Source organism: Pseudonaja textilis, chromosome 3, assembly GCF_049901715.1.
Source record: "Pseudonaja textilis isolate UNSWEBS1 chromosome 3, rPseTex1.2, whole genome shotgun sequence".
Classification (NCBI taxonomy): domain Eukaryota; kingdom Metazoa; phylum Chordata; class Lepidosauria; order Squamata; family Elapidae; genus Pseudonaja; species Pseudonaja textilis.
Window position 1 is genome coordinate 108,766,901 of NC_141992.1, and position 23,052 is coordinate 108,789,952.

Below are 23,052 nucleotides of genomic sequence, written 5' to 3' on the forward strand. Positions count from 1 at the left end.
CTTGCCAACCCTGTCAGGAATCCAGACCATCCCCTCCAGTCACCACCCCCACAAAGTGGGAGAGCGCCAACGCGCCTTGGTCAAGGCTACACATTGACTTAGCGGGGCCAATACACGGCAAAACCTTCTTGGTGGTCGTAGATTCATACTCTAAATGGATCGATGTGGCCCAGCTATCCACGACCACCACGCAAGCGGTTACCAAGGCCTTGACCCGCCTATTCATAACACATGGGCTACCAGATACCATAGTTTCGGATAATGGCCCCCAGTTTGCCTCAACAGAATTTAGCCGCTTTGCCACCAATCTTGGCATCCGACACATCTTCACGGCCCCCTTTCATCCTGCCAGCAACGGACTGGCGGAGAGAGCCGTTAGATCCACAAAAGAAGCGTTAGCCAGATTCAGCAAAGAAGACTGGCATCACAGACTCTCCCGCTTCTTACTAAGCCAACACTCAACCCCTTGCATGGTCACCAACAAATCCCCAGCTGAACTTCTGATGGGTAGACGCCTAAGAACTGTGTTGGATAGGCTCCACCCTCACTATTGCCCTGACACCCCTCTCGCTTCAATGACGGGGGGTCAGAGATTTTGTCTTGCAGGAACATGTCTTTGCAAGGAACTATGCCGGAGACCCACTTTGGATTCCAAGAGAGATAGTAGCCATCACCGGCCCCAGGTCGTACCGAGTCCAGCTGGAAGACGGCCGCATCTGGAGAAGGCACCTGGACCAGCTAAGGAAGCGACAGGGTACCCTCGCCAGCGCCGGATCGTGGGCTCAGGTCAGCCCCCAGGTGCCTCACCAAACTCTCATCGAAGACCATGCCAGAGGCTCTTCGCCACCATCACCCGAGCCAAGGGAGCAGGCAGTAGACCGGGACTGCCCGATGGGTCCTCCGCCTGAACCAGCAGATGGGGCCACGACATCACCGGCCAGAAGCACTGCACCAGTACCAGCGCAGACCTCCGAGCGAGGTTGCACCTCATCACCAACCCTACTGGCTTCCTCGAACTCTGAGACACTTGGTAACTCACCGGAGTTACGACGCTCGGGGCGCCAGCACAGACCGCCCGCTTATTTAAATGACTATGCGTGTTCGCATCTGGGGGGAAGGGGTGTTATGTCCCTGGAACTTGCCAAAGTCCCCACCCAGGTCCGTTCATGCTGCGGGGGCGTTTGCTGCCCCTCACTGGCTGGCTTCCCTCGACAGCCGGCTATAAAAGCCAGCTGCAGGGTTCGGCCAGCCGCTGTTCGCTGTGAGCCTGCTCCAGGCAGGGCTAACACGTTCAGTCCTTTATTACTTTAATAAAGTCTTGTTGCATCCATGCCCTGGTCTAGCTCAATCTACAACACTCCTCTTGCTAAATATGGCTAAATTCGACATCATATTTGTCTGTGAAACATGGCTCAATGCATCTTTCCCTGACTCCATTACCACAGTAAGAGACTATCATGTTTACCGATCAGATCGTGAAATCCATAGAGGAGGTGGTGTTGCTATCTTCTATAAAATATCCTTACATCTAAAAAACATCCAAGATCCCCAAGAGCTTGCTCTTCCTGAGACCATCGTCTGTGAACTGTCCTTAAATATCACATTTCGATTCTTACTATGTTACAGAGCCCCTGATTATGACATCGAACATGTAAACAAGCTAAATTCAGTACTAACATGGGCAACATCCTGCCCACACACTTTTATCTTTCTTGGTGACTTCAATCTACCTCACATTAACCGAACCCTAAACGAATGTAAAACTGAACCCATACATGCAACCTTCTACAATGCTGTAACAAACCTGGGACTGGAACAACTAGTAACCAACAACACTAGACTTAACAACTGCCTCGATCTCATCTTCTGCAATAGTTTGAATTCAATTTACAGAATACAAATTAAAGAACCCCTTTCCAACAGTGACCACAGCATGATTGGCTTTTGTCTCAACATACGTCCACACAAAAATCAACAATATGATCCCCAATTATAAATTCAAAAAAGGCAACTATGATCTCATAGACAAGGATCTCTCATCCCTTGATTGGCAATTTCTATTCACTGGATGCAATACTGTTGAAGACCATTACAACATATTTTTACTTGAAGTCAAAAGAGTCATCAAACTATATGTACCAATAACAACTCCAAAAACCAGAAAAAAAAGTTTACCCATAACAATAAGGAAGCTTCAATCCAAAAAGAGATCACTCTGGTGGAAAAACAAATCTGGTCACGTTGCCAACTTCAAAAGCTGATACAAAAATTTATGCCATCAGATAAAGACTGAATGCACCAATTATCACATTAAACAAGAAGAAAACCTTCTGCGCACCAATTCCACCTGCACTTTCTACAATTTTGTAAACAACAAACTAACAGACTCAAGGTCCATCCCACTCCTGAAAGGACCTAATGGTAAAGACTGCAACAACGACACTATTAAAGCCAATCTCTTTAACACATTCTTTGGCTCAGTATTTGTAAACAGCAATGGATCATGCCCAGTATTTTCCTAATCGAACCACAGACAACTACAATGATCTAATACATATCAATTTTACAGTAGACAATGTTGAAAAATCACTACGCAATCTAAAACCATCTCTATCTATTGGACCAGACGGAATATGTTCCTACTTCTTTAAAAAGCTATCCACTGCCATAGCATAATCTAAGCATAATCTTTGAAAAATCTTTCAGGACCAGCTCCTTGCCTAACCTATGGTCACAAGCCACAGTCATCCACATCTTCAAAAAGGGAGAGCCCAGCCTAGTTGAAAATTACAGACCAATCTCTTTATGCTGCGTCACCTGTAAAGTCATGGAATCAATTATTAACCAATCCATTATCCTCCACTTAGAGGCAAACAACTTACTCTCTAATAAACAATTTGGTTCAGAAAAAAACTATCCTGCAATCTGCAACTCTTACACTGCAAAAACATATGGACTACACACTCGATCAGGACAAAGCAATAGACGCAATGTACATAGACTTCTGTAAAGCCTTTGATCCAGTGGTACATGACAAACTACTCCTAAAACTAAAATCTTATGGTATCTCTGGACAACTGCATAACTGGATAAAAGCATTCCTGTCAAACAGATAACAAATGGTCAAAATGTGTTCTATCAAATTCTGTACCTGTCAACAGTGGTGTCCCCCAAGGCAGTGTTCTAGGACCAACTCTCTTCATACTCTACATAAATGACCTCTGTGATCATATTAAGAGCAACTGCGTTCTCTTCGCTGATGATGTAAAGCTATTCAACACCACAGACAATACTGCTACCCTTCAAAAAGACCTTGACTATGTATCAGAATGGTCAATCAAATGGCAACTTCAAATCTCAACAAATATATGCTCTGTCTTACATATTGGCAAAAAAAAATCAGAAAATAAAATACAGGCTGAATAGTCAAAAGACCTTGTTGATGATCCAAACTCTGTCAAGGATCTTGGAGTACTCATCTCTAATGATCCAAGTGCTAGAGCCCACTGTAATTACATAGCCAAGAAGGCATTAAGAGTTGTTAACCTAATCTTACGTAGCTTTTTCTCTGGTAATATTACACTAATAACTAGAGCACACAAAACATTTGCTAGACCAATACTTGAATACAGCTCATCAGTCTGGAACCCACATTATGTATCTGATATTAACACAGTTGAGAAAGTCCAGAAATATTTCACAAGACGAGTTCTTCACTCCTCTACTCATTGCAGAATACCTTATGCCACCAGACTTGAAATTCTGGACCTAAAAAACCTAGAACTACGCTGCCTTCGGTCCGATCTAAGTGTAGTATATAAAATCATACATTGCAATGTCCTACCTGTCAATGAATACTTCAGTTCAACCATAACAATACAAGAGCAAACAATAGATACAAACTCAAGATTAATCGCACCAAACTTGATTGCAGGAAATATGACTTCAATAACAGAGTGGTCAATGTCTGGAATACTCTACCCGACTCTGTGGTTTATTCCCCAAACCCAAAAAACTTTAACCTTAGACTTTCTACTATTGACCTCATCCCTTTCCTAAGAGGTCTGTAGGGGGCGTGCATAAGCGCACCAACGTCCCTACCGTCCCTCTCCTATTGTTTCTTTTATTTTTCTTATATGTATCCATGTATTCATAACTATGTTTTTACTTATACCTATTATCTTGTAGGCAATTGACAAACCAAATAAAAAAAATAAAAAAATAAATTTGTCAGAAATGGTGTAGGGTCTCCTGCTTGGGTGGGGGGTTAGATTAGATCCTATCATCTTGGGTGTTGGCTATTCCTGCCAGTTTAGTATCTACAAATTTGGTAAGTTCCACTTCTATTCCCTCATCTAAGTCGTTTATGAAGATATTGAAGAGTACTAGGCCTAAGATGGAATCTTGTGACTGCTTATTTCTCTCCATGTAGATGTAAACCCATTAAGGACTACTGACTGAGTAAGTAGTCCTTAATGGGTCTACATCTACATGAATCAATCTGGTGGTGATGCTATCTATCCCACTTTTTTCTAGCTTACCAAGAAGTAGGTTGTGGTCTACTTTTTTGAATGCCTTGCTGATATTATGTCCACAGTATTTCCCTGGTCAAATACAATGTGAAAGATGTGGAACAAGAAATTGTGGGAAGAAATATGCATCTGGTTCAGTTCCAAGCCAGGAGGAAGACACTGGAGTCATGAAGACTGATTGGAAAGATGGTTTAATGACAAAGCAGAACCACATGGGTTCTGAGCAGCTGACCACATGGAGTTGAGCGTGCTTGGGTTTTATAAGTTCTCTTGGGCTTGCTGTTCCTGTGCAAGAACATGTATTCTATTGGCTGTTGTCAGACTCCCCTGGGGCCATGTAGGGATTGTGTAGTGGTTTAGTAGATCTTCTGGCTCTATAGGGAAAGTACAAATCCTAGGTGTTTGTCTGAGCTGTTTGGTTGAAGTTTCTGAGGGTGATGCAATGAAGGGGCTTATGTTCTGAAAGGGTGTTAGGCAATTCTTATTGTGGCTTAATGGCTTTTTTTTTCCTGTGTTGGATCTTGGGTGCTTCTAATGCTACCATTTTACTTTTGTTTCAAAATATCCTGTCTTGACTGGATTACCAAATCTGCATTTCAAAAAACTGTCCTCAGCATCTGCTGGGGCTATTAAGAAAGACTTGGAAGCTGCTTTCTGTCTCCAAGAGCATGTTTCTCCATTTTTCCTTTAGGAAAAATATAATATTCTGCCTTTTTAATAGTATTTCATTCTTCTAGGAGAGGGGTGGGTCCTAAGTTTTTACAAAAGTAATAGTGCTGCCCCACCAAAAGATCTGGAGAAACACTTGGGTATAGTAAGAGTAGATACCATCTCAAGTTATAAATTATAAAAGCTGCATTATTTGGAATAGAGCATATATTACAATATTTTTAATGGTGCTAAATTCCTGGGAATGATCCAATAGTCAAACATAGCAAAACACAGTCAAGACTACTACACTGTGGGTACAGAACAGCAACAGCAACAATAGTAAACCCACAATCGCACATACACACAAGAAGGTCTATTTTCTTGTTTTTTTAAAGACTGTTTCTCAGCAAGTTTCCAAGTGTTCTATTCCATGTGTTAGTACTTTTCATTAAGATGGCTGAATCACCCTCTTTATACTGGCTAACTATTGTTTGGATCATCAGACCTGCATGTCTTCTGTCTACCAGAAAGGATAACAGAAAGCTAACTACCACCATCCTTAACTTCACCTATAGAAGCTGCTTTTGAAACTGACCCAAAAGCTACAGCTTTTTGGAAGTCTACAACAGTCAATGCACCTAATATTTTGAAGGAAATTTTAAAAAAGAATCTCATTTTTATCTGTGTAAAAGGCATTGCTATGGAATTACAGTAATAAAATTCTTCTTATTCATATCAGTTGAAAGCTTTCAGACGGGCAACTTTCTGTAAGGTCCTTTCTTCTTCAAAACTATCGTTGGCGGTGTTTTTCTTTATCTCTGCTTCGGAGGCCCTCGGCCTTAATTTTCCTAGAGGTGATCTATCTTTGGTTTAGCCAATTATACAAAGGATTCCAATTGTTATAATAGGTTGAGGATTCTTTATTTTTTAATGCTTGAGTTAGTTTGTCCATTTCGGCGCAGTGTAAAATTTTCTGAATAACCATAAGTTCAGTGGGGATAGAAGGTAGTTTCCAGCACTGGGCAAATGCCAGTCTGGCCGCGGTTAAGATATAGATTGTAATATACTTCGATTTTTTGGATATTTGTTTATCAAAAATTCCTAGAAGGAAGGACTCTGGTTTGTACTCAATTTGTTCCTTGGTTATTTCCTCTAGCCAGCGCCTAATTTTTTGCCAGTACTTCTGGGTTTCCTTGCATGACCACCACATGTGGAAGTAGGTACCTTCTATGTTTTGACATTTCCAACATTTGGGGCTCGTGTTGGGGTGCATCTTCGCCAATCTCGAAGGGGGCAGGTGCCATCTATAAAACATTTTATATGAGTTTTCTTTATAAGCTGCTGATTTCGTGATCTTAATGTTCCTGTTCCAGATCCTTTCCCATTCTGCTAGGGTAATGCTCCGACCCACGTTTCTGCTCCACGCAATCATATTTCCTTTGACAATTTCTTGTTCTAGTTCTGTTTCTAAAAAATGTTTGTAAAATTTAGATATTTTTTTTTTATTCGGTCCTAATAGAATTTTGTCTAAAGTCTGTAATTTATTGTAGATTCCAAATTCCTTAATGTCTTGTTTGTATCTACTATGAATTTGAAGGTACACCCACTGATCAATTATAATTCCTCGCTCTTGTAATTCTTGTCATGTTTTCAGCTTTCCTTGTGGGTCTAATAAATTTTTGTACTTAATCATTTTAGTTATATCCAAATTATTAGGGTGTACTATCGCTTCCATTGGAGATAGCCAAATCGGTATTTTTAGATAGTTTTTTACGTACTTTTTTCCAATTAGTTAATAGAGAGTCCCTGATAAGATGCCTATGGAAATATGATTGCCTGGGTTTCCCAGTTTCGCACAGAAAGGCATGCCATCCTTTCTGCATATCGTGGCCTTCTAATACTAGTGTTCTTTTGTTGGTTAGATTCACCCATTCCTTTATCCATAGTAGTGTGGCTGCCGTATGATATATTTCCCAGTTTGGCAGGGCTAACCCTCCTCTGCTTTTCGAATCTTGCAGGGCTTTTATGTTAATCCTAGCTTTTTTCCCCTGCCAAGTAAATTTCAGCGTTATCTTGTTTAATTCCATAAAAAAAAATTTATTTAGTTTGATTGGAATTGTCTGGAATAAATATAGAAATTTTGGCAGAATATTCATCTTAATCAAAGCAATCCTGCCCAATAAGGAAAGTTGTAATTTACTCCAGGAATCTAAGTCTTTCTTGGATTGTTGGAGAAGTTTGTCATAGTTGTTTTCTTTTAATGATTTGCTTTGTGGAGTTAGCCAAATTCCTAAGTATTTAATTTTTTTGTCACCTGTATTCCCATTGTTGTCTCTAGCTCTTTATTCTGGTCAGACGGGCAACTTTCTGATAGTGATTTTGTGGCTGAATAATTTAAAACTGACAGCAAGAGCCACATTTATTAAATTTGTGTTTTTCTAATTATTAAAATATTTACTATCTCTAACCTTTTGTACCTCAGGGACCACCAAACTCATAATTTTAAATACCAGGGACCACTAACTGGTTCTGTGGGTATGACCTAATTTGTGGGTGTGGCTTGGTGGTCATGTGACTGGTTGGGCATGGCTTCTATGTAAATATTATAAATATTTATATAAATATTGATTTTTTTTATAAAAAAGAGAGCAACTTTTACCCAAAATCAGGCAAAGCAGGCAGGAAGATTGAGTTGCTCACAGAATCACAGATTCATTCAGAAATCTATCTATCTGCCATCGGCTAGCTCAGTCTGTCACATAAAATTTGCTTGCCGTGAGTCAGTACTGAATAATAGAACTTTCAGTCCTAAGGGAGGTTCAGCTGTGCTTAAAAGCAGAGCCAAAGATCTAAAGACTAGCTAGAAAGCAAGAAATCCAACCATTTCCTGCTTCCTAGCTAATCTAAATCTCCCGGCACAGCAGAACAGATGATGGTTGGAAAAAAGGAAAAATAGCAATTTAGCAGGCAAGTTTGCCAAGGAGAGAGTGGGCGGGGAGGGTTCCCGCAGGCCATGTGGGTGGCGCAGCCTTGTGTTTCTGTGCAGCCTGGATTAATTGCTTGGGGAGGGTGCTCTGGGGGTGAGATTTCTCTGCGGCCCACCAAAATTTTCTCAGGACTCACCAGTGGGCCGTGGCCCACTAGTTGGTGACTACTGATTTATAAGACATCAAAGGATTCAACGGTGGAAGTAAGAATAGGTTTGGGAGAACTTTTCCAACATTCTAAGAAGAAACAGCTCCTTCCACAGTCTGAACTGGATTGATCAGATTAGAAGAGTATTAATAATATCTAGTAACATTCACCTTCACAATTAATTCTCCACTTATGAAGGTGGAAGAAGGGATAATTCTATGGAATTCAAATTTGATGAAAGAGAAACATTCCTAACCTTAAACATATTCTTCCCGTTTTATTGGATAATGAAAAAAATATCAGATTTTGGGGGGGAGTATTTGATAAATTGAATGTTATGACTTAAACAGAGAATTAAATTTTCATAAAAAGTTGGATTATTATATAGATTTGATGAAGAGTATATGGTGTTAAACAGTTAAAAAAATTATTACTGTATCTATTGGAAGTAGTGAAAGAATTTGAATAATTTATCACTTACAAATGTTATAATAAAATGTGGACAGAACTCTGCTCAAAAAGCATTGAAAATTTAAGACTCTCTTTAAAGAAACTACAAAGAAATTTCCTTGCAGGAGGGGTTTTGTTTGGGGGCAGCAAGGGCCAATTGGGTCTGATAGCATTAGGAAATTACCGTAGGACTCAGTTTAAACTTGTTCATGTACAAAAGACAGGGAACAAAAGGTGTAACTTCCATTTTATTTCTAAAATGTACTGTATTTTCTCCACTCCATCTGGTATCTTCTCTTGTAACAGGAGTCACCTATTTCTCATTTTAGATTAGTATCTCTTTGGTGATTTTTTAAATATTTTATGGTGTCATTGGGGACTTTTTTAGTACTGCAAATATTGAGTGGTTTTGATTAAAATTGCAAAGGAATCTTTGCTTCAAACAATGCTTCGTTGTAGACTTCAAACATAGTTGGATCTAAGATCTCTTGTAGGTATTTATAAAATTCTGCTGGTAGGCCATGGTCCTGGTGTCTTGTTTTCTGCCTCTTAATTGTTTCTGTTAATTCCATCATTGTTATTCTTTCATTCAACCTTATCTCCATTTCTTCCAGCACTTTGGATAGGGTGGCTTCTTCCATATATTGTTTAATTTTATCTTCAAGTATGTTTTCTTTGCTGTATAGTTTTTCATAAAATTTATTTTATTTATTTTTTCTTGTCTTCATTTTTGTGTCAAATTGTACCCATCTCATCTTGTAACTTTTGTATCAGTTTCTTTTCTTTTTCTTTTTTAAGTCTGAATGCCAACTATCTCCCCAACTTATTTGTGTTTTCAAAGAAGTTTTGTTTGGCTACTTTAATTTTTTGTGCCAATTCCTCTTTCTCTAGAATATTTAATTCATGTTTTACTAGTTCCATTTGATTTTTGTCATTTATTTTTTGTGGGTCTCTCTGTAATTCCAGTTCAAGTCTTTTATATTCTTCTAATTCCTGTCATCTTTTCTCCTTCTCCCTATTTTTCCTTCCTATATAGGAGATCGCTAATCCCCTGAAATATGCTTTGGCAGTATCCCATACATTTTGTAGGGACGTTTCTCCATTTTTATTCTTTTTAAAGAAAAACTCCATTTCCTTCTCTGTTTTCTGTATAAACTCTTTATCTTCCAATGCTGACTGCTTTAATGTCCATCTTGGTTTTCTTGTTTGTCCTTTCCATTTTATTAGATTATAGTCTGCCCAAACTCTACTTCTTGTATATTCTCTTGCAGTTCCAGTGACATCCGTATCATATCAATTCTCGACCAAGATTTATGCATATTTGAGTAGAAAGTATATTGTTTTTCTCTGGTTTTAATTCCCTTCAATTAATTCCTAATTCCTCCGTCATTTAAAAAAAGGTCTTTGGTAAAGTTCTCCTACCTTTTTCATTTGTTTTGTAGTCTAATTTTACATCAACAATTGTGTTAAAGTCTCCTACAATACAAATGTTATCATATTCTGTTTCTGTAATTTTTTTAAATGTAATTGTTCATAAAAAAAACTTCTTAGTTAGAGAATTTGGTGCATATATTACTGTTAATAGTGTCCATTTATAATTCATCATTACTTCCACTATCAAAATTCTCCCCTCTTCATCTTTATAAATTTGTTTTGATTCTAAGGATTCTTTGATGAAGAGGGCCATCCCTCTTTTTTTCTGCTGTGCTAATGAGGCATATAGTTTCCCTATTTTAGGGTTTTCCAATTGTTTATAGTGGTCCTTTTTAATATGTACTTCCTGGAGACAAATCAAATCTAAATTCAAATTTTTTAATCTATTGAAAAAAGTTTTCCTTTTTTTCTATATTGCTATGTTGCTACACAAATCCTGTTCAGTTCCACATTCTTCTTCTTTTTAAAAAAAGCAGATTAGGCTTACAGGTTCATTTTTGAGCATACATGACCAAAAAATTAGTATAGGAAAACAATAGTAAGATTTATATAATCTAAAAAGAAAGCAGAAACTGTATAAAATGAGAAAACTTTGTGCTGGACATGTGAGAAAAATCCCAAACTACCGGTAGGCCGAAGAATAATTTTAATTCTTTCCAGTGAGGTTTCATGAACGTAGCCTGCAAGCAACATCATACATGACAGATTGGGTCCATGTGGTGCATGATTAAAATACTGGAGGAAGACTTGTGTGACACTAGAGCTCAAGTGTGCACTCCCTGATTGGCCAATCAGTCTCTTAATTCCTTGTACTATAAATTCCTAGGATTCTTAGTGCTGTTACAGTGCTAAATTTGCATATATACTGCACTGAGTTCCTAGAATACAAGTTGCTAATGAATGTAATAAATATGTATATATAACCATTACATGTCCTCTAAGAATATACAACAACACAGAGATTGTGCAGATTTGCAGGGCCATGTTACTGAACAGGTTGATACTGAAAGGTTCAACTAGTGTAAACATGCTATGTTATAGTAGGTTATGTTGTTTATGTTACGTTTAACATGGTGTTCTGGTGTTCTATTGGATTACCAGCAGCATTTCTGCCCTTTGAATGCCAGGGTCTTGATTTAGATTGGCTTCTTCTTCAGCATGAAGATGCAAAGGTACAGAGATGCTCTAAAAGTTACAGCATGATATTTTGAAAAAATGGCCATAACATCAAGGAAATTACACTTTAAATTACAAATACAATGTTATGGTAACTTTAATTAATACAAGGATACTTCTCACATAGTAGCAACTCAGGTTATTTGAACTTGAAATCTTAAGTGAGGAAAAAGGAAGCCTAGTAAGACAATTAAAGGAAACATAAAAGTATCTCACTGAGGATTTGTTTAAACAAAAAAAAAGGAAAGTTGTAAGATGGCCAAATATAAAATTACAGGGCACCAGAGACTATATTAAAATAGATACTTAATTTATTTTTAAAAAGTGGAAATGGCTATGAATTCTAATTGGGCAGTAAAAATAGTTTGGTAAAAAAGGTATCTAAAAACTGCAGGAAATGTTTGATGAATATGTTGGCTGAGAGAAGAATGGATACACCTAATACTATCAGTTATTAATAGACATGCACTTCTCTAATAGTAACAGTACAGGTAGTCCTTGACATACAACCACAACTAAGCCCAAAATTTATGTTAGTGAGAAATTTGTTGTGAGATTTGCCCCATATTATCACTTTTCTTGCCACATTTGTAAACTGAATCACTGCAGTTGTTAAATCAGTAATACAGGTAAGTGAATCTGGTTTTCCCATTGATTTGACTTCTCAAAAGATTGCAAAAGGTGATCATATGACCTCAGGATGCTGCAGCTGTCATGAATGTGAGTCAGTTGTCAAATATCCAAATATAAATCATGTGACCATGGGGATGCTGCAATGATCATAAGTGTGAAAAATGGCCATAAGTCTACTTTTTTCAATGCCATTGTAACTTTGAATGGTCACTAATGAACTATTTATTGTAAGTCGAGGACTACCTGTATAGATTTCTCATATTTTATTAATGATACATTTTATAGAGTATTCTTGCCTTCCTTGTGGATTTTTAGGCAGCTTTGTGTGCAGCATATAATATCCAGGAAATTTATTTTCTTTGCTGTTTAGTTTACTGTTTAGTCACAGTTCATATCTGACCTCAAAATAATACCCTGCAAATTACTGATTTCTTGATTTAAGAAAGGTATTTTACTTGTGTTTCAAATCATACACAAAAACTGGTTACTAACAGTGCTTAAAAATATTAACGCAACTCCACTTGTTCACAAATGTACAAAAAATAATAGCAGATTTACATTCAACTACTAAAGCTTAATGTCCACACTAGATAATAGTTGCATTGACATTCACATACATAAGCACAGAACAAATATTTTAGGATACTTATAAGAGCATGTTGCATACTTACAGTACTTTAATTTTACATAATAAGCAATAATTTGAAGGGTCAGAAATTCATAAAATCTTAGAGAAACTAAACCCAAGAAGATCATGTAGGCAAATACATCAAGACACGCAACAGAGCTAGCAGATTAGTAAAGTTGCTTGGTGAGAAAGAATTTATTTCCACTTCCCCTGATTATTATTATTACAAAAGGAGTGTACTCAAAGTGCAGAATAAGGAAAGCAAAATGAGAGCAAGAAAATCTTTTATTTCTTTAATGCATGCAAGAGGCAGTCCCCATTCCCAATCTAGTGACCTGATATAATAAAGCGGTGATTGGCAGATATAATACAGTGTTTCAGGCATTTTTTCTAAAGCACTTTATTAGCAGCAATTATATTTTCTAATGGCTGTAAATTTACTTCGGTTTGGGGGTAAAGGACATTATATTTTTTTCATTTACAGTTATTCTCCCTTTATAAAATATTAAATCACTAATAGCATGGATAAGACTACTTCCTTCTATATTTTTGCATATGTTTTATGGAAATACTCTGATATTTTCAGAGTTGCTATGTGCAAAGGAATGTTAAATAGAGTGGAAACAAGGACATAAAGGAAACATCACAGTCATTTACATTCCTGAGATGTCAGCCCTTAATTCCTTTGTTAAACTTTGAGAGCTTGTCAGCATGGTGGTTTCCTAACAGCCTTGGACAATGTCCCCAGAGGGCCATTCACTTATCTGGATTGTAGACACTTCTATCCACACAGCTGCACACAAGATTTGAATAAGGAATCTCCACTCTCCAAAGTTACTTGTGTTTTTTTCCCCCAAGGGGAGATTTTCCACACACCTTGTTTAGCTCTACGGTAGTGAGTCAAGGATATGGGAGGTTGCCATGCAGACGTTCCCTGAGGGACATCCTTGCTAGGAGATCAAAGGCCTTATTGTGGCAATATGGTCAATGGCTTGGAAGCAGACATACTTCATGGTTTCTCATATGAGTTGTCTGAGTTAAACTTGTTTTGTTTTTTTGCTGGAGTGTGTATACAAAATATAGAAAAGCTTGCACTCAAAACATACATGGATACATCTGATGGAATACAAAATAATCACAAATTTAACTTAGATCCCCGGGCACATTAATTTAACAAGTAACTTAATTTGTTCATGTTTTGCGAGTGCTTTTGCATCATATTAACCTGACCTTGCATCACCTAGCCAGCCATCAGTGCACAGGAGTTTTCAATCAGCTACAGGGTGCACAATAACAAAACTGTTTACCTCTCCACCTCCATATATGTCATCAGGATAGGGTTACAGATTCCAATTTTGCTTGGGCTATGTTGTGAAAAGTTTCTTTTCCAAAGTAGGAGAAAAGAAACAGATCTGCTTTTTTTATAATCTGAAAATAAGCCAGGGTGGATAAAAATAGTTAATGTCAGGTGTGATAAAGCTTTCAAGACAAAACCTGTCAAGCAAAAGACATTGTGAATTCCCTGCAGATTTTTTGAAGTCTTGTACATACAGGAAATTAGTTAACAGGAAGAAGTTGGGAGTTGCTACATGGGAGAGTTCTTCCAAATTGCAAAAATTGGCTAAATCGATTGTTCAGTATAAACCCCTCACTGATCATTGTTGTCAGCAGTGCTGTTGATCTTTTCTTTTTTATCCTGAGCCTTGTTTCCCTTCTTTTTTTTCTTTTTTTTCTTGGTCTCTTCCTTCTTGCCAAAAGTTATAAAGTCACTTTTATCAGTTTGGCTATTTGGTGGATCTTGACGAATGGAGATGATGGCAGGAGATCCTGGGATAATGAACTTGTCTGGCAACTCACTTGGGCCTGGCTGCTTGGAATTGCCGGGCCCATATTTGAAAGTCCAGCTGTTGCTGTTCACGCCAGCTCCCACTGGAGGGGATACTTCACCAGCTTCAGGTTCTAGGGGAATAAAATTAAATAAAGCATTAAAATATTATTCAGCTAGAAATACATGCAGGTAAATTGCACTAGTGTGTTCTAAGAATTATTTCAAATAAGGGTCAAAATGATGCTACAGGTACATATCAAGTTTCCACAGGTGAGATTTCTCTTCTCTAATAAAAAGAAATCACATTTTCTTAATGCTTTTTTCAAAAATCTGGAAATTAATAAATGCTCTGTCTTCTATATTGGTAAACGCAATCAGAATGTCAAGTATAAGCTAGGTGGTATTGACCTAGCAGATGATCCTCACTTTGATAAGGACCTAGGTGTGTTTATCTCTGACTATCTATGCTCCAAAGTTCACTGTAACAGCATTGCTAAAAATGTATTAAGAGTTGTAAACTTAATTCTACGATGTTTCTTTTCTGGCAACATTGTATTGCTAACTAGAGCTTATAAAACTTACATTAGACCAATCATAGAGTACTGTTCAACTGTCTGGAATCCCTACCATATATCTGATATTATTAGTACAATCGAGAGAGTACAAAGGTATTTTATGAGAAAAGTTTTGCACTCTTCTGCACATAATAGAATTCCCTATACTACTAGGCTTGAAATTCTTGGTTCGGATAACATGGAACTGTATCACTTGCGGTCAGACTTAGGCATTGCATAAAAATTGTACGTAGCAATGTTTTACCTGTAAATGACATTTTTTGTTTTAATCACAATAATACGCACACGAATAACCATTATCAACTCAATGTAAACCGATCTAAACTTGACTGTAAAAAATATGATTTTTGTTTTCACAGTCTGGAATGCTCTACCTGAAACAGTTGTCTCAGCTACAAATTTTCACAGTTTTAGTCACAAATTGGTTTCCATGGATTTTACTTAAGAGGTTCGTAAAGGGGGCATGCATATGTGCATAAATCTGCCTATCGTCCCTGTTGGGTTTTTAAAATATTATTTTCTGTTTTTGTTTCTGTTTGACAAATTATAATAAAAAAAGTAAATCTACAACTTGAATTGCCAAATTACAATTAAGAATTATATTTATTTCATATTTATATTGATTTTATATTGAAAAAAGCCTACCTCATGCATCTATCAAACTGGATTCTAGCCCACAAAAACTTGTGTCCAGTAGGTTGAATATTACGACACATTAAAACTACCTTACAAAGATCAAAGCTGTTTTATTTGAATTATTAAGAGTCGCAGTGGCGTAGTGGATAGAGTGCAGTACTGCAGGCTACTTCTGCTGACTGCCAGCTGCTTGCAATTTGGCAGTTCAAATCTCACCAGGCTCAAGGTTGATTCAACCTTCCATACTTCTGAGGTGGGTAAAATGAGGACCCAAATTGTTGGGGGCAATATGCTGACTATGTAAAATGCTTAGAAAGTACTGTAAAGCACTATGAAGCGGTATATACATCTAAGTGCTATTGCTATTGTTATTACCACATTTTCCTGAAAATATGACCTACCCCACAATAAGTCTTAGCTTGATTTTTACATGTGCACCCAATATAAGTCCTACCTCCAAAATAAGCCCTAATTAAGACCCCCACCCACTCCAGAGTGCACGGGTAAAAATTAAGCTAGGGTAGGGATTGGGTGGTGGTGGAGCTGCCCTACTACTTATCTTTGGACAGTTGCAGGCAGGCCTCACACACCCAAACACCTTCCTTGCCAGACCATTTTTTCTATAGCCAGCAAGGCTTTCCTGAAGGCCTCTGCAACCAATAACAGATCGATCCAGAGCTCTGTTATTGGCTGCAGAGGCTTTTAGGTTGAATTTGTACATCTTGAACCAACACATGATAGATAGTCAGAATCTGCAAATATGAACTCAGGAAATCAAAGGCTCAGAATGAACAAAGACTTGCAACAAAAGTCAAAGATAACAAAAAAAGTTTCTTCCATCATATAAATAGCAAGAAAAAAAAATCAAGGAAACGGTCCACTAAAGAGAGAAGACGGTAAGGAAATAACAAGCAGCAGAGAGAAAGCAGAGCTGCTTAACTCACTCTTCACATCTGTCTTCATGCAAAAAGAAACTATAGCCTACCAAAAACATAACGGTAAAAAACATTCTAGAAATAAAAGTTAAAATAAGCAAAACGAATAGTAAGAGAACACCTGTCTGATCTTGATGAATACAAATCACTGGGACATGACAGATTACATCCCAGAATTCTAAAGGAGCTGGCAGATATCATTTCAGAACCACTGTACTACATCTTTCAAAATTCCTGGAGCACCAGAGAACTATTAGAGGACTGGAAAGGAGCTGATGTGGTTCTCATTTTCAAAAAAAGCGGGGGGGGGGAGGGAAACAGACCCAGGAATCTACAGACCAATCAGCCTAACATCAATACCTGGGAAGACATTGGGCAAGATAATTAAAAAAAAACATAACTGCCAACATCCAGAAATGAGTAAAGTAATAACTAGCAGTCAGCACAGGTTTGTTAAAAACAGATCATGCCAAGCCAATCTTATTTCATTCTTCTAAATTAGTAGACCAGCGAAATACTGTGGACATAATATACTTAGACTTCAGCAAGGCATTCAAGAAAGTAGACCACAACCTACTTCTTGGTAAACGAGAAAAAAGTGGGATAGATAGCATCACTATCACATGGCTGGCTGACAAACCGTACTCAACGAGTAGTCCTTAATGGATCTATGTCTACATGGAGGGAAGTAAGCAATGGGATACTACAAGGTTCTGTCTTAGGCCCAGTACTCTTCAGTATCTTCATAAATGATTTAGATGATGGAATAGAAGGGGAACTTACCAAATTTGCGGATGACACTAAGCTGGCAGGAATAGCTAACACCCTAGAAGATAGGCTCAAGATCCAGATGGATCTTTACAGACTTGAGCATTGGGCCATATGCAATGGTGAGATTCAACCAGTTTGCACCTATTTGTGAGAACCGGTTGTTAACTTTCTAAGCAGTTTGGAGAACCAGATATTGGAAGAAATTTCATGTTTTTTTCCACTTATAGGACTAATCCTGTAAGGAAGGCGGGAAGGAAACATTCTGGTGTTGTTTCTAGCCTAATCTTTATTGCCTTGATTACAGAAACTGCCTTTCAGTTAACCCTTATAACAGCTAAAGGTTCTTGGCAGTACACCCAGACTTACTGTCACTTGAGCTCAAGGGTTTCTTTTTTTCTTTGCTGGTACTTTGCTGGGGATTGACTTTCTTAAAGGGGAAGGGTTGTTTTAAGCTTTTTACACTTCTGTTGGGAGGAAATATTCCTCTGTTGGAGTTCTTCCAGCTGGGATGCAACGATCAGTACTTTGAAGAAATAATTGAATAACGCAGTAGAGCTAAGTAAGCTTTTAATGACAAGGGACCAAGATGAGTGACATTCAGCAAGGCTTCTTGGCTAGCTAGAAAGATTGACATTCAAATGTTACATACCCTTTCTGAGTTTTGGTCTAAAACTGGGGGTGGGATCCTACCGGCATAACAACCAGTTCGCAGCACACGCATGCACACTACTTACAAATTACCGAGTCTGGCAAGCATTCACCTGCTCCAGCTGACAAGCGGCACTCAGATGTGCTGCGCAAAGCAGCTGAGGAGGAAAAAGCAGAAAATAAAGGACAGCCTAGAGCCTGGGCAGGTGGGGGGGGCGCAAACAGACGACCAGGAGATCATCGCAGTGAACCGGTTCGGTGTCAGCTGCTCTTCGGAGCTACTGATTCTATAGAACTGGCCCGAACCGATAGAATCCCACCCCTCTCTAAAACTGGTTTTTGGTAAAGTTTAATCCTGTGCTTGGTCACATTTAAATCCTGTGTTTATTGATGGGATAATTTTCCTTATTCAGCTTTGTTTGGAAGGAAAAATGTTAAACTCTGTTCCTGAAAAGGGTTTTCCTTCACTGTTTTACTAGTTCCTAGCACTGTCCTTTTGGGATGTACTTCCAAGAGGCAGGATGCAAGCTTGGCACTGATTTTTTTATTGCCTTTCTGGGCGGGGCATATGATCTTTCCTTAAACCTGGATGATTTCCTTAGGATATCTTGTGAGGTGAGTGAGACCAGCTGGTATATTTAAGTGATGCAAATGGATCTCAGGATTGCTTCTCCTGGGTGTGCTTTTTATGGAGAGCTTAAATGACCTCTCTGCTAAACGGTTTCAAGAGCAAGAGTTGGCTGCTGATAGTTATCATTGTATGTTAACTATTTTAATTCCTCAAGTGCTCTGGCACCCTGCCTGGTTTGTAACTCCAGCCTGCAGGTATTGCTTATGAAAAGGAAGGTATTCAGACATAATGGTTTAGGTTTCCATGGTGGCTGCGGCTATCATTGATCTTCAGTGTGTATTCTCCCATTTCCAATCTAATGATTGGTATTTAGGGCAGCTTTTTGCAAGCAACGAAGCTTTTTATATTTTTGTACAGGTAATCCCTGACTTACAACAGTTCATTTAGTGACCATTCAAAGTTACAATAGCACTGAAGTGATTTATGACTGTTTTTCACACTTACGACCATTGCAGCATCCCCATGGTCATGAGAGTCCAGGAGAGGTGAAGCATTCCTCGATGTAAGTGACATAGAGTTGGTCACGCCCACCCAATCACATGACCGCTCAGCCATGCCTACCCAGCTGATCATTAGGGCAGAGAACTGGTTGTTAAATTATTCGAATCCCACCACTATCCCCTACCTAACAAAGTGGAATTCAATGTAGAGAAAAGTAAAGTCTTGCACTTAGGCAAGAAAAACCAAAAGTGCACATATAGACTGGATGATACCAAGCTTAATAGCAGTAACTGTGAGAGGGATCTTGGAATCTTAGTGGACAACCAGCTAAATATGAGCTAATAATGTGCAGCGGCAGCCAAAAAAGCCAATGCAATCCTAAATTGCATTAATAGAGAGATACAATCAAGATCAAATGAAGTACTAATACCACTCTATAAAGCCTTAGTAAGACCACACCTAGAATATTGCATCTAGTTTTGGATAAAAGATATTGAGACTCTAGAAAGAGTGGAGAGAAGAGCACAAGTCCAGAGAGGATGATCAGGGGGCTGGAGACTAAAACATATGAAGAATGGTTACAGGAACTGGGCATGGCTAGTCTAGTGAAGAGAAAGACCATTATAACAGTGTTCCAATATTTGAGGGGCTGCCACAAAGAGAAAAGGGTCAAGTTATTTTCCAAGGCATCCAAAGCCCAGACAAAGAATAATGGATGGAAACTGATCAAGGAGAGATTCAACCTAGAAATAAGGATAAATTTTCTGACAGTGAGAACAATCAACCAATCGAACAGCTTGCCTTGGAAGTTGTGGGAGCTTCATCACTGGAGGTTTTCAAGAAGAGATTGGACTGACATTTGTCAGAAATGGTATAGGGGGGTCTCCTGCTTGGCGGGGGGGTTGGACTAGATGACCTACAAGGTCTTTTCCAACTCTGTTAATCTGTTATGATCCAAACATGCTTTTCCCCTAGTGTTTATACTTCTCCAATTTTTGTGATATGGTCCTCTGATTTTAAAAAAAAATGTACATGTATACTATTTTGCTGGATTATAAGAATGGGGGGAGGTGTCGGAATATACCATTATTCTGGCATATTGTATGTTTCTTCTCAGTGACATAAATGGTTGGGATGGAGCAAGATGAGAGAGTACAGAAAAATGGAGCCAAATGGAGACCCAAAAATGAATGAGATCAATGATTTGTGACAAATATTTGCTTAGAAAAAGGAATATCTATTTCAAACAGTGGTTTAAGCATAGGTCTACTTGAACATACAAATAACAATGAAATGGATATGAATCTAAAAACATGATTCATTTGATTGTTTTTAATAAAAGAATGAATGTACGACAGATAATCTTTTGGGCTGTATGAAGTGTGGGTCTTGTGGGGTTAAAAAGGACACAGAAATTAAAAAAAAGAAACTACTGTAAAAATAGAATGATTGCAGGATGAGGAAATACAAGTCCTGTGTGGAAAAAAAACATTACAGAATGAATGAAATGTGAAAAAGAAACATGGAAGCTGCATGGAAGAGAACTGCCACAAAACTACATGAGGGTCAATGGTGATATTCAGCCAGTTCACACCGGTTCTCATGAACTGGTAGCAAGGATTTGGCGTGGGTTGCTGAACTGGTAGTAAGTTCTGGCTGGCCATGGCCCCTGCCCGGTCGCCACTGGCTCACTTGCCCCGCCCACCCAATGCTCGCCCCTTAAGATATTTCTTCCCCCCCCCCCGACAATCATATGTTCATATGATCAGCTGTGCCTGGATTCCCCTAGGTTGTCTTACTGCTTCGCCCAGGAGGATTCCCTCTGAGGCCCAGGAAGGTAAAAAATGGAGGGGAAGGGCACAGCCCCCCTTTCATTTTTTGCCTTCCTGAGCCCTAGGGGAGGCTTCTGGGAGCAAAAACACCCCCCAGGAGGCTTCCCTGAGGCCCAGAAGGCTACAAAATGGAGTGGGGGGTGGCAACCCCTCCAGGCTCCGTTTTTTTCTTCTGGGAACAAAAATTCCCCCACAGGAAGCTCCCTTGAGGCTCAGAAGGCCCCAGAATGGAGTGGCGGGGTGCTACACACCCTCTCCAGGCTCCATTTTTTTTTCTTCCTGAGCCCCAGGGGAGCCTTCTGGGAGCAAAAATGCCCCCCCCGGAGGCTCCCCTGAGGCCCCAAAGGCCCCAAAATGGAGTGGGGGGGGTGGCTGCAAAAAAGCAAAAAAAAGCAAAAAAGCCACACCCACCCAGTCACATAGCCATGCCCACCTAGCCACGCCCACCAAGAACCAGTAGTAAAAAGTTTTGAATCCCACCATTGATGAGGGTGCTACAGAATTCTGTAATTGTGTTGCAGAATTTCCACAAAACTACATGATGGTGCTAATAAGAAATAGGATGGTTTTCTGATCATTATAAAGACATGATATAATATTTAAAAGTTTGCATTCTTTTTGTAAGAGAATAATTGTAACTAATTCCTCTATAACTAAATACTGTATTTTTTTGTGTTTCAATATGAATTTCTACAGAAATTATTTTCTAATATAACATTTAATTTTTGCTAATATTACTTTCCAGAGAGTCCAGTGTTTCTGAATTTATTTTAATATTCAAATTATGTCATAATATATTCAGCTTTTGCTGTTCATTGTATTAATTCAATATTTTTCCATTGAAAAATATGATTAATGATATGCAAAAAAACCAATATTAATATTTTTCTCTCTTACTGAATATAAACATCCATTCAGAAGACCAAGCTGCAAAATTCCCTCCAATATAGTTTAAGAAGAAGAGAGTGTCAGCCTTAGTAGGTGGACCAGACAGGAAACACAGCCAGATAAGCTAATTATACTTTATTGCAAAACTACATAAGCAGAATCTTGCAATTCTGAAGGTGTAATTCTTCCACTGTCATCACCTTTTGCTCCAGACATGATGCAGCTGTGGACTAGGCTCTCTCTTATCTGAGTATTCCCTAAGCAGCATCTCTTTGCCTGGTCTCCCAGGATCATCCCCACGTACAAGGAGGTTTGATGAATTTGCTCACAATAGCTGAGATCATGTCACTGCTCCTGCTTTTATCTGCCAGTAACATAATTACTTTAGTATAATCTTTTTTTATGTGGCAGATTCTAGCTAATTATTTTATTCATAGAATCAGCAGAAAAGGTGAGGCAAGAAAGAAGAAAGAGGCAAGGAATTTAAAAAAAACAGGGTAGAAGATGATTAGATAGCGCAGGATAGATAGGCTGTGTGAAAATGTAACTTGTTAATTATCTGTTTTGAAAGACGTACAAATTGGGTAAAAATAGGCAGCAAGGAGTTACAGACCTTTATGTCTCTTTGTGACTACTTTATGCTATGTAATCTCAATGTTTGCAGCCCAGCCCTGGAAACCCCACCCTCAAGATGGCTGCTTATCAAAGAAAGAGCAGAGCATCAAGCATTGCAGGGTTGTGGGAGCAATGCCAGAAATAGATTTTTCTTCCACTGTTCTCCCTCCCTCCTGAATCTGTCTCTTGGGGTGGAATAGGGCATACACTTGTTATCTCTGCACAATCCTGAATCCACAGTCTGTTATTTCCTAAATAAGATGAGAGTGTAGTACAGAAATTCTGCTTCAGATCCCTCTGTTGAAAAATTGAGCATTCCAAAATCTGAAAGACTCAGGAACCATGTAACTACCATTCCAAACAGATATATTTAGTTCATTAGTTCAAGGATGCCAGCTATTTCATGTCTCTACGTCATTTTTCAAGTCATTACATCGTATTCCCTTCTCTGTCTCTTATATTGTTGATATAGCTCCAAGAGGCTATCACCTTCTTAACAAACTACATCTAGAATTATATTAGGTTAAACTTAAACCACGACCATTTGAATATATGCCAATATAAAAATTTTAAATCACAGAGGAAAAGGCGAGCTGGCAGGAAATTGCAAGAA

The 23,052-nt window shown here is 38.5% G+C and overlaps 1 protein-coding gene across 2 annotated transcripts in view; it reads right to left on the minus strand.

Moving 5' to 3' along the window:
- Positions 1 to 11,671: 11,671 nt before the first annotated feature.
- Positions 11,672 to 23,052, minus strand: part of LOC113436464 (protocadherin alpha-5-like) — a 203,992-nt gene continuing 192,611 nt past the window's right edge. For both annotated transcript variants that reach the window (XM_087930570.1, XM_087930569.1), the window contains exon 4: positions 11,672 to 14,598. In XM_087930570.1, the coding sequence (XP_087786696.1) occupies positions 14,288 to 14,598 (311 nt within the window). In that variant the 3' untranslated portion in view covers positions 11,672 to 14,287. The remainder of the gene's footprint in view (positions 14,599 to 23,052) is intronic.